Source organism: Mus caroli, chromosome 5 (assembly GCF_900094665.2).
Source record: "Mus caroli chromosome 5, CAROLI_EIJ_v1.1, whole genome shotgun sequence".
Classification (NCBI taxonomy): Eukaryota; Metazoa; Chordata; class Mammalia; order Rodentia; family Muridae; genus Mus; species Mus caroli.
Genome location: NC_034574.1, coordinates 33701442 through 33718733, shown reverse-complemented (window position 1 = coordinate 33718733; position 17292 = coordinate 33701442). Strand labels below are relative to the sequence as shown.

At 42.2% G+C, this 17292-nt stretch overlaps 1 protein-coding gene across 1 annotated transcript in view; it reads left to right on the top strand.

Moving 5' to 3' along the window:
* Positions 1 to 898: 898 nt before the first annotated feature.
* Clnk (cytokine dependent hematopoietic cell linker) overlaps positions 899 to 17292 on the top strand; it is a 167866-nt gene continuing 151472 nt past the window's right edge. The window contains exons 1-2 of the mRNA XM_021163546.1: positions 899 to 1109; positions 15207 to 15259. Of these exons, the coding sequence (XP_021019205.1) occupies positions 15249 to 15259 (11 nt within the window). The 5' untranslated portion in view covers positions 899 to 1109; positions 15207 to 15248. The remainder of the gene's footprint in view (positions 1110 to 15206; positions 15260 to 17292) is intronic.

The window sequence follows — 17292 nt, the reverse complement described above, 5'->3', positions numbered from 1 at the left end:
TTAGGCCACTGCTTTCTGTGGGACACTGGGGTGCAAAGCCTAACAAACTTATACAGGTCTAGACCAAAACAACCAACTAACTAACCTGACTCACAAGGCAGTAAACCCATCTTGTTAAGTCCCAGATGCAGTAAAGGCTCATTGATAAAGAGAATGAATGGGCATCAGTCTTCACAATTGCAAAATGAAAAAGAATATTCTTCTCACATAGTTACTGGCAAAATAAATAGGTTGATACCTAAATCTGCTTAGTGCAAGGCTTGGCTCATAACTAACACCCCATAAGAGCTTATTTTAGTGTTTCCTTCATTAAGTCAAAGCCAAAGCTATCTCCCCTCCCCCCCAAAAAAAGAAATAAACTTTTTTGAATTTATCCTAAATAATGTAGGAATTTGTTATAAATTTCAACATCAATAAAATCCCTTTAAATAACATTAAATCTTCTAGGACCACTACAGTTGGTACTCCAGAGGACAGTTTAAAAGGATTAAGGTTAAGGAAGAAACAGATTGGCATATATTGAGTCTGTAATGTGTGCTCCAAATATGTTACATGACTTTGCGCATGGATATGAGAATTACCTATGATCCCATTTTTCAATAACAAACAGAGCAAGAATAGGAGCCAACCACTTCTCTTCTGAGTCTGGGTGCTTTCTGAATAATCCCTGAGTGGATGCATGTGTCTGAGGAGCTAAGGGAGGCCTGCAGTCCCAAGACAGTCCATACGTCTGCCAGGCAAAGCTCACTCTGAGTCGCTCAGCAGTCTGCTGCCACATGTTCTGACTCTTGTGAAGGGTTGCACATGAATCTGTATGACACGACGTCAGGTCAGCTTTGACAGCCTCCACACCTTCAAAGCTAGTACCACAGTTCATAAAGAGGAAGTCTGGCCTGCTACGAGGCCAAACTGCCCAGGTCTGTGGCTGCGTTTCTCGGAAAACCAAAACTAACAGATACATACAAGGCAGTCTCTGCTGAAGGACTCTGCTGAGGGGAGAGAACATGTCAACCCTGTCTTACAGAGTGCTCCAGGATGCGACCGTGGACCCCCTTCCCAGGAGCTAGCCATCTCAACACTGAGCCCTTGACTAACGGAAGACTGAGCAGGTAAACTAAACAGAGCAGCTCTGTCTTAGCATGTGTCTCTTGGTTCACACTGTCGTGGTGACCATTAGAAAGAGCTTCACACAGATAAAGAAAAAGGAGGGTTTTTTTTTTTAACATGAAAACCTGAACATTCCATATGCCATTAAATGGGCAAAAGGGAAGCCAGCTTCTTCAGCCCGGCTTTGAAGACACCTTCATTCTGCTCTGAAAGAACTGCAAATGTCTGCCCAGAAAATAATGTAAGATTAAGGCTTTTCAGTCTATTCTTCCTGGAGCTTAGACACCTCCACCCCTAAGCCTATGCTGCTAAAATCAAGAGACAAAGTCTGCCGCCGTGTTTTTAACCTCCATTGGAGGAACCGCTAGAAAAGCAGCCTCAGAAGAAGGTGCCCATTCAAAGGAGAAGCGAACTCCTTCAGCCCTGGGGAAAGTGTGTGTGTATGTGTGTGTGTGTGTGTTTTCTTTTGGCTTTGTTGCAGAAGATGTAGGCTTTAGAATAAGGCAAACACCCTCCCTTCCCAGGACAGAGGACTCTAAGTTAGATTAAGCAAGGATAAAATTCGTACCCTCCATTGGTGCCTGCAGGCAACTCCTCCAGGTTTTTCTCAGAAGGTTGTGAGAGCAAAGTTGAGTTGGGGGGTGGGGGGAGGAATAAGAAGTGTCATCAAAGTGTAGACACTGGCTCAGGAAAAAAATATGACTGAGATTTATTGATAGTTATGATTTTTATGAGTGTTGTTCTTGTCTAAATTTTAGCACAGCCCCCCACCCCAGGCCCTCGGTGATGGTGTCCTTTGATTTCCAGGGCTCAGGCAAACGACAGGGAGTGGTCATTGTGAACCCCAGGAAGACAATGGTAGCTCTGGCTAATTGGAGGCACAGCACAGAAACCTTTAGAAATCCTCCCAGAGGCCTCACATAGAATGTACCCTAGAGAGGTATAAAGGAAAGTGCATCGATTCCAGCCATGCTCCCTGCATTAACTCACTTACCCCTCCCACCAGCCTTGAGCCTTAGAGGGATCTTGTTCTCTGGTTCACAGATGGGAGCTGCTGTGGTCCAAGGAGTGTGGTCAAGGTTGTTTACACAGCAATGGATTCAGTAAACAAAATTCAAACCTAAACTGATTTCACCCAAGTGGTTTTCTGCTAAAAGTGAGCCGGGCGTGTTTACAGCTTTATAGGATATGTCCTTGAATCCATTCCCACGAATCTTCTCTGAGCCCAGATGTCTTCATGGTGGCACTTCTGCCCCCTCCCCCACCTGAGAAGATGCCCTCTCAGATGACTCCATGAACAAGGCCATTATAAAGCCAAGGGCTATCACTTTCAGTTCCATCTGGTCAGCTCTGGCCTAAAACTTGGGGGACCCCATTTCTGGTTTGCTTTTTGTTGAGTTCAGTGTTGCCTAGGCAACTGTAGAATTTGATGTTGACAGAGTGGGTCAGGGTCCTAACTCTGACACTGAAACTCTGACACGTTGACTGGGTATGGTCTTTTATCTCTATTCCTCAATTCCTGCATTCTTAAAGATCTCTCTCTCTCTCTCTCTCTCTCTCTCTCTCTCTCTCTCTCTCTCTCTCTCTCTCTCTCACACACACACACATATACACATACACAGGCACACAGGCACACAGGCACACACACACACACACACAGAGGCGAGGGAGCAGCCCATCGCATGTGTGAAGAGATTAGAAAACAAAGGAGTGTTTTGGTCCTTGTCTTCCAACTTTGTTTGCAGCAGTGTCTTCATTGTTGCTGCTGTGCTTGCTAGCTAGCCCAGGAGTTTCAGGGGATTCTCTCATCTCTCATCTCTCATCTCATCTCACCCTGCAAGTGCAGGGATTACAGTCAGTCAATCACTGCTCCAGGCTTTATGTGAGTTCTGGGAATTTAAACAAAGTCACTTTTAGCCGTTGAGCCATCTTTCCAGCCCAATCTTTATAATGGGACAACATCAACAAAGACCAAATGGACAATTATTTAGTCTTATTAATATTTTTATTAAGTGAAGTACTGTGCATACCTGACATTCAATACATTGTTATAATTATTAGGACACATTCAGTAAACATTTTCTTTTTTCTCTGCCACTCCTCTTTTCTGATCTCAAATCAGATCCAACTTCATTCATAAATATTCTACAGCTACTATAGAATTTATCATTATCTATCAATGTGCAAATATTTCATTTTAATGATCTCATTAGAAAACAGAGATACACCAAAGTTCCACAGCCTGGAATGGAGCCTCTGAATATCTGGGTCCTCATTTACTGATCTTAACAAATTAATGAAGCATGGGGGGGCAAACAACAACAGCAAAAGATATTGAAGCTGAAACTCAGAGAATTTCACTTGGTTGAACTTCAGGTAAAGTGGAAAGAGTTGGGGCTTTGAGATTTCGCCCTAAACTGGGCATGACGCTAGCATGTGTTAAAATGCCTTCGGGTAAGTGGATTAAACTCTTTGATCTTCACTTACATGCTTCTGGCATTAAGTCATTTTGACGCTCGGCCGGGTGCTATGAGCTTGACAGCAAACTTAGTTAGCTGCTGGGTCTGAGAAAGAAGAGACTAGCTACCCAGTGAGTGAACAGCCATGTTGTACCATGCTCAAGTTCAAATGCAGGACATCAGAATGCGAGCTGGAAGCATTCTGCTCAGAAGCTTGCTACATACATAAAGCAGTCAACATCCCTCACCACATCAACTGCTAAGTTCTATTAAGGGCAGAGTTCTTCTGGGTTCACTCAGTCATGCCTACCATACTAGCAAGAGATTAAGGGATTAAGTTACTAAACAGAAAGAAGATCTAGCCCAGGCTGGTTTCCAACTCAAAAGATAGCTAAGAATGGCTTTGAATGTCTGACCTTCTAGCCTCAAGCTAAGTGCAGGGACCACGGGCCAGAGCCACACACTCAGTTTTATGTGGCGCTAGGGATCAAACCCTGGAACTCCTGCATACTAGGCAAATACTCTCCCCACTGACCAAATCCCCAGCCCTGTTCTGGTTAATTTAATCATGTCTTCCAAATACCATCAATTTAGATGGTCATATGGGAGAATGTTGGCATCAGACAATGACCCTGGTCCTTGGAGTTTATTGGGTGTGCTTACCTACTTCATTCAAGAAAACACCAAGAGCCTAGGATATTCTGTGTACTGTCCATTTCACACATGCATCAGCAATTACACCCAGGTGAACCCATGTCACTGTAGCCCATAACTTAACCATCTATTTTTATTTTTAATTAAAAACTGACAAAATACAGTTGCATGTATTTATGTGGTACAAGGCAATAGTGTGACCCACAAATACAATACGGATGGGCTGGGGAGGTGACTTAGTTTGTGTTTGCCACACAAGCATAAGAAACAGACCTCCAGCACCCATGTAATGGCTGGAGACATGCCAGTTGTGGCAGAGCATGTATGCAGTCCCAGTGCTAGAGAGGCAGGGACAGGAGGAGCCTTGGGGACTGTCAGCCACTCATCTACTTGAATTCATGAACTGAGACATCGAGGGACCTTATCTCAAAAAGCAAAGTGAAGAGCGATTGAAGAATACATACACACACACATACACACATACCTACACATACATACACACATACATACATACATGCACACACATACACACATACATGCACATACATGCACATACATACATGCATACATATACACACATACACATATAGACACAAATACACACATATACACACACATACACACAGAGGTGGGGGGAGAACATTTGAAATAAAACAATGTGGAATAATCCCCGCCCTACCCCCCGCTGCCCAGTTCTTGCTTTTGTGGTAAGGACACGTAAAGTTCTCTCTGTTGGTGACTATAAAAGACGCCACACATTATTTATCATAACCACGGTGCTATGTATACATCTCCAGGGAAAAGACCTTTCTCTCTCCATCTATTGAGGTGGTGTGTCCTTATTACTGCCTTCTGCCAAACTAAACAGTGGCTTTTAGAATTCCAAGGTTCAGGGACTAAGAGTTTACTCAGTGGATGAAGGTGCTTACCACCAAGCCTGAACACGTGGGTTCAGTCCACACCTACTCTCAAAAGTAGTAGACACACACACATACTTTCACACACATGCGCACGCGCACATACACACACACTAATTCTTTTTTAATAGTAAAGAACTTGTAGGTATAAGCCACTGTTATTTGCAAAGTGCACATTTTAAATATTATTGTTAATGATCAGCAGAATTTTGCTTCCCAAATACCTGAACACAAGAAATGATATTCTACTGTGTTTGATGTTCTATGAGCTAAGCTCAGCATAAAGGTGAAATTTCACTACCATTTGCTTGAGATTGGTCTATGTTCTCTGATGAGTTTACTTTCAAATTAACTTAAGGCTGGCTCCTAGCCATGGCCATCTCTGAGAGGGTGAACTACCACGGACATCCTAGTGACTGGCATCTCTTCATCACCTATAAAAACTCACTTCTTCCAGGACAGTCAGTGCGGATGGAGCTCACGCCAGCATTCCACTTGGGCACTGATGTTTGTATGGCCCCCTGTGATGCTCACATATGCTGAGCTGTAGTTTCAGACCATTAGTGTGTTTCTTCCCAGAAGCCATCCTTACAGGAAATTGTGTTACTGCTCAGGGGTCATTAGGTGGGCACAGCATCAAAATTGCCATTGCAAGAGAGGGTTTGCTGGGCCACTAGTGGAATGATGCCCTGGCCAGCACTGGGAGCCATCTGTCCCAAAAGGATTAGCAGATGCTTAGGGCCCACAGGTGCTAAAGGTCCCCCTCCCTTATAAACAAGGCTTGGATCTCCTGATGAATTCCATGTCTGAGTACTCCCACTGAATGCTCCCCTTTCCCTCTGACAGCTTATTCTCTATTTTTGTCTCCCTTCCCACTCCACTACCCACCCACCTTTGAGGGGGAACAGTGCCTAGATTTCTATCCAGACTCTTACTTCTCAGGAGTTAGGTTTTAGGCTTGTTACTTAACCTCTAAAGACCTAAATTTGTCCTTTATCTGATGGATTTGTTGTGACTAGCTTTTGGTGTTGTGGTGAGAAACAAAATGGTATACATTAAAATTCATTCCCAATATCTAGTAGTTATTAACACAGAGAGAATAGTAATAGGTATTGCTGGTAGCTGATTTATTTTGTAGATAGATAGATAGATAGATTAAACTCAACCTTTAGGTCATGACCCCTTTGAGGGTCGAACAACCCCTTCTCACAGGTTGCCTAAGACCACCAGAAAACACAGATATTTATGTCATGATTCATAACAGAAGCTAAACTACAGTTACAAAGTAGCCACAAAAATAATTTTATGGTTTCGGGTCACCACAACATGAGGAACTATACTGAAGGGCCGTGGCATTTGGACGGTTAAGAACCATTGTTCTAGATAACCCTTTGTTTCTCTTGTTCAGAATTTTGACCTAAAGTTCTATAGACTTCAGTGGAGCCCATGCCTCTGCAGGGTACTATTTTAAGGTGATGTATATAAAAAGCTAATCTCCTCATATTCATATTTATTTTTATCATTCATCTGTCAAAGATGTGTGGCGTCTTAGAATTCCTCAGATGTACTGACCCTCTGAAAGTTTTAAATTAGGTGCTCAGCACATTATTTCCTTTAGAATGTTTTTCTTGTCAGCTTCAAGAAACTTCGGAATCCTTCATTGCACTGATATGAAAGCGTGAGTCAGTAATTATCATTCACTATGCTTACCGGACAATCTAAAGTCTACTCTAGGGCTGGAGAGGTGGCTCCATGCGCAAGAGGACTTGCCTTGAAATCGTGAGGACCTGAGTTTGAATGGCAGTGCCTGCATAAAAAGGAAACCAGCGGAGCATGCGCAGGCACGCCTGACCACCAGCACTGTGGAGTTGCGGGGGTGGGGGAGGGGAGTGTTGCAGGCCAATACCATAGCTCAGGGTTCGTTGGTGACCCTGCCTCAAGGGAATAAAACGGAAAGCAATAGAGCAAGACCTCTTCCTCTGACATTAGCATACACACCATGCACATAGGCCAGAGAAAAGTAGCGTGGGGATCATGCTAACTTCCTGGCTCTTTCTTGGTTTTCAGAATAGCCAAGAGGAACAAACACATGTGTCCCCATTTTTCATGTTAGAGAAACTGAGACTCAAGTTGTACAAATCAGCATCCCTGGGCTTGGAGATTTCTTGGTAGGCGGCTGAACCTGAATAAAAGACGGGATAAAGAAATAGTTAATCGTGGAATTCACGGAAGTTGAATTCCAAAGTCGGGTTTCAAATGTGCTTCAAGTCACAGATGAAGGGCTGAGCTCCTCCGCACCCACACTGTGCCGTTTGTATACAAGACAGATATGGCTCCAGAGGGCTGTCGCGGAAAAGGAAAATGACAGAATTGCTCAGTATTGCAAAATCTGGGTCGTTTGGATTGCCGCCGTACAATGGAATCTTACTTAAATAGAATGCCTTGTACGCAGCTCTGGTATGCAGCAAATGGTACTGTTCTTGTTCTCTATTATTGTTATGAGTTGCATTATTCCTAGTCCATAAATGATTAGATTACGTACCCTTTTGTGCTTCTTCTTTGGATTTTAAGCTTCATGCAAATGTTCTTCAGGTTTTTCTTGTGAAACAATGATGCAGAGAAACAACTAGCAGACAGCAAATGCTTAATAAATATGTCTTTGTAAAAAAGTGGTAGGACATTCACCTTTGATGGTTAGCTATCACCAGGGAGGCATTTCCTTCCCACGCCTAGCTTGAAAACTATGGAGTATAAATGAGTAGTCCTTGCAACTTAGTTTCTCTTCCTTACCCCCCAAAAATGCCTTTACTATCACCAAGTGAACTTTAATTAATTAACTAATTAATTAATTAAACAGAAAAATAAATCACAGTTGGAGGCATTCTCATTAATGTAGATCTAGCAGTTTTACCTCCAGTTAGTAAGATTCTGGCATCATTTATGAAAGCCTAATAAAAATGAGATAGACATAAATCTTCACGCAAAAATCGGGGACCATCTCAATAAAATGTATGTGGACTGTAGCAGATATACTATGCCATAGTCTACCAAGAAAACAAAAATGATAGATACATGATTGATAGCTAAATGATTTATTGATAGATAATAGATACAGATGAACGATCGATACTAAGATGGTAGATAATAATTAGATGATAAGACAAACATATATAGCAGAGAGATTTACTGATAGATGATAGATAGATAGATAGATAGATAGATAGATAGATGATAGAAAAAAGAGATTGATTGATGATAGATAGATAGATAGTTAATAGATGGTATATGATAGATAAATAGATGATAAGTAGGTAATATGTAGATAGATAGATGGATAGATAGATAGATAGATAGATAGATAGATATGGGTATTTGTTTGCTTACTACAGTTTAGTTTTCCCTAATAGTAGAGTAACGTAAATAGTATAAATAGAAGCTTGATGAAAATACAAGGAAAAGAAAAATAAAAAGAAGGAATGACAGGAAAAAAAGAATTATAGTACAAATTAAGCGAATCAGAAGAGGAGAAAGCAAAGGCATGTGTTTACTACACAATAAATGGGAAGGCCTGAGCCCTGACGTGGAGACTCTCCCTATAGAACCAGATAGCAGAAGAGAAAATGGAAATGGTTTTCAAAACCAAGATGCCCTAAGAGCAATAAATTAAAAAACAACTATCGATTGCATCAGTGTGTTAGAGTCCTTTTCAAAATCTTTCTAAAAGAACAAATAGCTGTCCTCCCATGTTCCGTCAAGATGCTTAAGGGAAGTAACTTGTTACCGAGGCAGTTGCAAAATCATTTTTTAAAATATCATCATGCTTAATAGCAGAAAAAAAAAACTAGAAAAAAAGAATTCTCTTCAAGTCCTCAAAACCATCTGTAATAGTAACCCATTTGACTTTTAATACCTCCTCTCCATGGAAATCTAATCAAGTGAACTGTTATAATTAATTGAATTTAGCTGATTACCCTAGCCAGGGTTAGAATTAGAAATTCAATCAGCAAGCAAGCATTCTCCTCTAAATATGAGCATCTCTACATCATGACTTCCTAATTTTTGACATGAAAATAGGAGAAAATTATGCAAAATTCTGAATCGTGGGCAAATTAGTAACTGTCTGCATCTAAGAAATACTAGTTTCAATATGCTTTTTCAAAGTTGCGTGCATAGCGCTCTCTCTCTCTCTCTCTCTCTCTCTCTCTCTCTCTCTCTCTCTCTCTCCTTCCCTCCCACTCTCTCTTATCTTTCTTCAAATATTCATATACTGCTTCTTCCTCAACTCCATCATTCTGTGCTGGGTGTGATTGTAGAGAGGGAATCAGACATCTCTCGTAGGTATTTTAAACAGACCTTGTGCTTCAGCCTTGACCCAGTTTGGAATGCACAGCTTGCCCGGCTGATGCTCACATTGTCTTAGCAACTCGAGGTTTGCTTTTGGCTATTTCCTATATCTGGTCAGGTTCATTGTCATTAAAATGATGTTTCTTAAACTTTCAAAGAAGCAGAAGTTCGTATTTTTATAAGCTTTATCTTCTGGGAATAAATGAGAAATATTTGAAAGCAAAAAATAAAAAATTATGTGCTGTAAAGCACGTTTTCCCCTCATGAAATATTAATTTTGACCAGAGAATGTGTAAGAGAACTGTGATAAAATGCGTCTCTCTAGCTGCTTGGTGGCACTGGCACATTCCCAGGGGACAACAAGAGTTCTCAAAGTTGACAAGGAAATGTGATTTTGTTGGTCTACATATTTTCAGTTGTTTAAACTGCTTATGATACCATAAGGGTATTAATTATTTCTAGATTAAGAACCACATCAAAACCCCATCCATTTATACAGCAAGGTTTTGCTTCCTAACCCATTCTCTGAAACACCAAGCAGGTTTCAAGCTCAGAATCTTACACGTGCTTCTAGTGTGGAACCTACTAATGGCTTATACCATCAAATTCCTTATGGTTCTAAAATGGGTTTCAACCTACAAAGTGAGTATGTAATTTGCTAATGAAAAAGAAAAATCACAGAAACCATCATATCCAAAAATGTGAAATTGGCTGTTCTAACTGGTCACAGAGTCAGGCTTCCCTTTGCTCTCAGAAGTGAACCAACAGAGCATCTCTTGGCCATGACCTTTATTCTCCCTTGAGAGAAAGAAAGGGAGCCCTTATACTAAATCCCTTCCTAGTCTCACATAGTATTGCTTCTATTTTCATATATGCACATATATTTTATAAATTACATATTACATATTATGGTTAGTTTTTGTCAGCTTGACACAAACTAGAATCACCTTGAGAGAGCTAACCTCAGTTTAGAAACTATCTCCATCAAATTGGCCGGTAGGCATGACCTCTGTGGGACATCCCTGGGTGGCATAAGAAAGGAAGTGAGCAAGCCATGTAGGTGAAGCTCTTCCATGGCCTCTGCTTCAGTTCCTGCCTCCAGGTTGCTGCACTGAGTTTCTGCCTTGATGTCTCTCAGTGGTGAACTGTAACCTGTAAACCAATGAACCTTTTCCTCTCCAACTTTGTTTTAGGCTGTTCTTTATCACAGTAACAACAAAATCAAAGTTGAATAATATATTATTTAACATTGTTGTTTTTGCTAAGAATTGTGTTGGCCATTTTGGAGTCGTCCATGCTTCTGTATGAATTTCAGGATTGTTTTTATTATTAATTATTATTATTATTATTTTATTATTTCTCTAGATATCATTGGAACACTGGTAGAGACTGATAGAATCTGTAGATCATATTTGGTAATGTGGCCTTTTTCATAATATTAATTCTTCTGATCTATCAGCATGGGGGCACCTGGTGTCTTCTTCAGTTTCTTCCTTCAAGTGTTTTAAAATGTTCATCACAAGGCCTTTCCCTTTGGTTAATTATATTTGTAGATAATTTTTAAGCTATGAAATAAATGGACCTGTTTTCCTGTTTTCTTTCTCAAATATGTTTTTGCTAGTATATAGCTACTGTATTTTGTATATTGATTCTGTAGCCTATTTGTCAGTAATCGGAGTTTTCTGGTGTGGTCTTCTGAGTCTCATAAGTATGGGATGATATAATCTGCAAATGGGCATAATTCCACTTCTTCCTTTCCTATTTGTGTTTCTGTTTGTTTTCTTGTCTCACTGCTATGCTAGGATTCCAAGTGCTTTTTGAGTGGAGAAAGTGGATACTTTGTTCTCAACCCTCATCTTAGATATCAGAAACCTGTTAGAGAAAAGAAAGCTAAAGGGACTCTACCCCTGAAAATGAAGCCATAGATTTCTAATCCAAAGCAAACGATGGACAGATTCCGGCCCCTTTTGTATAGGATTTAGGCATTCGGGTATGTCCAACCAACTGGGCCACATGCAGCTATGAATATATTCCAACCAAAATCATAAACTTAAAACCATTTGAATTTGTCTGCTTTATTGGCTGTTCTCTTTCATGTTTCTTAGCTCTTTGAAAATTTCATACAATGTGTTTTGATCATCTTGCCTCTGCAAATTTCTCCCAGGCCCACCCCCCTTCATCAACACACATAACTTAGTGTCCTCATTTTTTTAACCAATCAAGTACAGTTCATGCTTGGGTTTGTGGCTATTCACTAAAGTGTGGTCAATCTAACCGTTAAAATATCTGGGACAGTCTATGGCCATATCACCTTGAGCATCCAAATCTTATCTAAAATATCTGGGGTATTTAGACAACCATCATACATAGACTGCTGCCCAGAACAAGCCACATAGACTTTTCAGGGCACCATACATTTTACAGCCCAGGCAGAGCCAACAAGCTGACAGAAAACCTGTGGTTATTGAGTCAATGTCTATGAGCATGGGCAGTTTACCCCATGTGTCTGGAGACTCAAACCTGGAAGCAGTAAAAAGGCATTTAATTTATCTTCAAATTCAAGTCCTTGGTGTCTTTGCGCATCTGTTGGGATGCAGGTATCCTCTGATTCTTAGCTTTGCTCCATCCCTTCCCGCTCAGTTCTTGTTTGTTTACTTTCTGCAAATCCTCCCGGTTGCTTGTCTTCCCTTGGATCTGTGTTCAGAGCAAACCCAGCTACAGTAGCAACTCTGATGTCTGAATGATACTCCCAGTGTTAGCTGCGAGAGAAAAAAATGTGCTGCTCACATGTATCACAGACTTCTCCTGTCATCTTCACAAACACCCAGAGCAATCACTGGTTATACTACTCCCGTGTTACAAAAAAAAGTAAACCAAGGCTCTAAACAAGCAAGCAGCCATTCCAAAGCACCGCCAGGGTATCAGGACCAAAGACATTTCATATGCCAGGTATGTGTGTGCCCTGAAACACTTGTAACTTAACACATGTGAGTGTCACTTTGTCTTTGTATCAAATAACGATGATTACACAAACTCGGCGAGTCGCTGTGACATAGGGTGTGAGTAGCATCCCAGTTCATTCAGTTCTCTTTGCAATGGCGCATGGCTAGAAGGGAAGCATCCTGTCTTTTGCACTCTGTATTATCTTCATAAAACTGACAGACATGCAAATCTAACTCAACCCCTTACCACATCCTTTACAAAAAGGAAATCAGATAAGAGTACTGAGTTCTCAGAAGAGCTCTCAGGACAATATGGGCGGAGCAGAGAGCTGTGGCCCTGTGGTGGGTACTCTATCTGCCTTGCTGAAGCCCCACTGCCTGGCTGACTCAGGCTCCTCTGGGTAGGTCACTCAGACCCTGAGTTTTACTTTTTAGAGTGCCAAAAGAGTTTGACTCATTAAAAATATATTTTAAAAATTCTCTATATAATCACTGCTCACATCTCTCAGAAATCGCTGATAGAATGACTTACATTTTCCCTAATATTTTAAAACACAAATGCAACAGACCAAGTAAATTACAGAGGTCTATAAGCAACTGAGGTTTCCCCAAGCCTCCCTGCTCTCCTCTGTGAGAGCTATTTTTTTTTTCAGAGACACTGCAATTTTGTTCTACAAGCAGCGCCATTGGAGAAGACAATAAAAGGCAAGAGATATAATAACATCCCTCTAACATTTTAAAGCCATCGTTGTCATCAGATTTGGATGGATTATAGTTTTTAAGGGAGCTGTTTTGTGGAATCTTTGAGCTAGAAGACACTTGTTTAGCCCAATTGCTTGCACCAGATGAAGAAAATTAAACCAAAGCAAGCTCTCATGCTTTGTACGGCACTACACTAGCTACGCTACAGATGGCAGAATTAGAACTGGTCAGCTTCCCACCTTACTGATGAGAGGCATAAAGCCTCGGCTGGGATGAACCGGCACCTGTGCCTTGGGGCTGTGGACCTAAGAGCTGGCTAAGAACCAGGAATACAGGGAGTCCTCTGTAGAGAGCTTAATTCCATTTCAGTACCACCAAACATGTACAAACAAACAAACAGACCGTATAAGCAAACTGGGATAGATCATTTTTCCAATCTAACCCTAATCACATAATTTACATTTATTAGGTCTTAATATCTTAAAATTGATATCAATAAGCCTAGATACCAAAATATAACATTCTTGATGTTGATGTAGCTGGCTAATCTTATTACATTAGAAGGAGTACATCCATACCTTATACTTTTACGGTTTGTAAGACAACATCATGTACATTAGCTTACTTAAAACTTAATGCTACAGTATAAGACAAAGATATCAATGCCACTATTTCTAAAAGACTAAGTTCTCCACCAAGGCTGCACATCTAGATGGTCTCAACTCTTTCTCTTCCCTTGGCCTGGGATACAAATTGTTTTTCTCCGATATGGCGTTCACCCTCTTCACCACCTCAGAAGAGATGACTTCCTGAGGGGACCATGAAAGAGACACGCCACCCTGTCCAAAGAACCATAGGGGAACAAAATCCTAAGATGAGTTCCTTCTTTTCTTCCTGTCAGTGACAGACCTGAAGTACGGGAGTAGAGGTGTGGCAAGGAGCAACACACTCATGGGTGTCAGAGGACCTGAGCCAGTCCTCACTCCTCAGTAACTTCTCCACAGCTGTTACTCCAAGATTAGATAGATCAAGTATGAATCCCACCTTTGGAGATAAACTTTGGAGCTTCATTTTCAAGCTATGAAATCCACCCTCTGCCCTGTTCCACTAATCTGGGAGCCCCAGGGGTGTGATAAGCATCAGCCACACCAATAGTTCCTCCTTCCTGGATTCTTCTCGACTTTAGCCAATGGGAGACAACAGCAGATGGCCTCGTCCCACCCTCTCTCCTGAAGCTGCCCTTCACTGAAAACTACTGCTCTTCCACTCAGTCTCCCAATTCCATCACCACTTCCTCCCTTCACCCTTCTTTGTACAATGACAGCACGCCTTTCTACCGCCCCCATGTGTCCCACTATCTTTCCTGTCCTACCTGCTCGAAACTTCCAAAGAATGTTACACTATTCTCAAATTATCTAATATACGGACTCTGTTTCTTGCTGGATCTCCGGAGGCTACAGTGGAAACATCCTGTATACTTCCTATCATCTTCGAATACATTAAACGTGGCCACTGATGCAAAGCACTTACTGCATGCTCCCTGAGTCTCCGCTGCTAATTTATATGGTAAATGGAGCTAATGATCCCTCCTCCGAGGGTGAATACTAGGCTCAAATAAAAGGTGGTGGCTGATGCAAAGTGGTATACAAATGAAACTTCCAGTAAATATTTTATGGGAAAGTCACAGGGAAATGAAAAGCATCCCTTGTCGAGCCTGCACCGGCAAACCTGTGGACTCCTCAGAGCAGAACCAAAGAAGCCTGGGCTAACGCTTCCTAGGTGCCCAGGGAAAGTGTACAATTGCACGCAAGGGAAAACCAGACTCAGTGCATGCTTGCTCAGCTCCCGAGGGCAGATGGGATGGATGCTGACAGAAGGAGGACAGCATGTCGGAGGATGGGGAGTCCCTCCCCCACCCTGTGCCTGAAATAAACCGATTTTTGACCTACATTGATTTGCTTCCTCTCTCTGCCTCTTGGCCGGCACCTGCTTCAAATCCGGCAAAGAAGCAGAGGTAGCATTCAACAGAACTAAAACATGATGCACACGGTCCAGTAATAAATTTCTTTTTGCCTCCACAGGCTGAGTTGAAGATCCCTCTCCTTTGCCAGGTGCCAAGGACCATGACCAGCCAGTAAGTACCAGACAGCACTCTGAATTCCAACTTCTATCCTCTAACGCAGTGGTTCTCAACTTTCCCAATGCTGTGACACTTTAATACAGTTCCTCATGTGTGGTGAATCCCTCCAACCATAAAATTATTTGTGTTGCTACTTCATAACTGTAAGTTCGCTATTGTTATGAATCATAATGTAAATGTCTGATATGCAACCCCCGAAGGAATTGTGCCCCACAGGTTGAGAACCTCTATTCTAGAGACCACAGGAGACACAAGATAGATGATGTCTCAATAGTGCAAGTGTGCCCTGATTGGAAGGGGATTTCCTTGCTGTGTGCTTGGGTGTCCAGTAGCAACATTTTCGTGCACAGGCCACTTGTTCTGGTCCAGCATAAGTGTGCAGCTAGAACAGGACTGAGAAGTCCAGGACTAAGACACAAGACACTCCTGCAAAAATACCAAGAGTCACTCACAGCCAGTGTGTGATATGGTACATGTAAACACCCTGTGACTCCCACAGGATAAAATCTATAACCCTGCTTTCTCTGTACAGGGATGTGATTGGTTTATGATAACCAGATGTGTATAGAAAAACTCAACCATGGCTTGTGTCTGTGAATATAGAAAAAAAAAAAGCAGCAATCTTAAATGCTCAAATCATGTCTATAATGCAAAAATAACACCTTTGACGAGAGAAAACTGGAGTGCTGTGATGCCTAATTTGGGCCGTCATTTTGGTTGGACTAATAAATGCAAAGGGATCAGTGAAGTGCACGGTTGGCTGTGTCTGTGATGCAGCCTCTAGAGACAGCTAGATTCTGAGGGCTTCGGCCTAGTGAATGGATCGATTCCCGTGCTACTGGGAGGTGATAAAATATAGGAGGGGCTTAGCCAAAGGAAGTACGTCCCTGGGGGAATGTCTTTGGGAGCTCTGTCTGCACTGGCCTTTTCCTACCTGTCCTCCTTCCGGTTCCTAAATGCCAAGGTGTGAAGTGTGATATGTCATGCCTCATCCACCAGGATGGCCTGGTATATATGAAGCCATATGCAGAGTGAATTCTTCCCTTTAATTGTTGCTGTCAAATATGTTGCCACCATGATATGGAAAGTGACAAATGCAGGTACTAACTCTGAACTCAGTTTACTTAGATATTTATTGACCTTACCGACCTTTTGACTTGGTTACATGGCATCACTGATCTGGTGCAGATCGAGAAGCAGGTTGATAGCACCAGAGAGGGTGTGCTAAAAGTGTCTGAGTGTCTCTCAAGCCCTGGCTCCACTTTACAGCTGTGTGATCCTGGGGGAGTTACCTAACTCTGTGGGTGACTGAGAAATTACAGAGCCATCTGGACAGCGGGATGTGGCCTACAGAGGGAAGAACAACTTGGCTTTCAGTGGCTCCCAGAGGAGCACTTGGTGGCACACAGAGAATGGTTCATTATGGCAAATGGATGCCGACTTAGAGCAGGCACTGCTATAACCCAAAGGAAAACCTCTGGTAACATGAGCACCCACAGACCCCATGGGGGGGGGGTCAGCATTGGGCAGACTAACCTCTGTCCCACAGGATGGGGAAGCTGGAGTCCATCCTAGGCCCTTGTTCTTATTGCAGAGGAGTGAGCAGGGACCTCCCTGGCATACAGTCTGAAGATGGGCTTGTCACCTGGACTGCAGTTCAGTTCAGAGCATCTCAGCTATCTTTCTTCTCTGTGGCTGAAGCAGGTGCTTCCATACAACATCCTTAGTATTTCTGAACTTCAGCATCCCTGGCCAATCTTTTCCCAGGAAGGAACAGAGTGTAATAGTGGAAGTCCAGTTCACCACAGTGGGAACAGGAAGCCTGGGAAGGGGGTGGTGCTGCCATCTGAGTCATCTGTGGCCACATTAAAGGAGCTGAGTTCTCAGACTCCAAACTATGATGGAGGGTAAGTGTAGCAAAGTGCCAGTTTGTATGTTGGATGTGCATTAAAGGGCCGTGGTGAAGGAATAAACCAACCATTGGGGCAAGTGCTCAAGGACTGTAGCAACAGTTGGAGTGGGGGTGG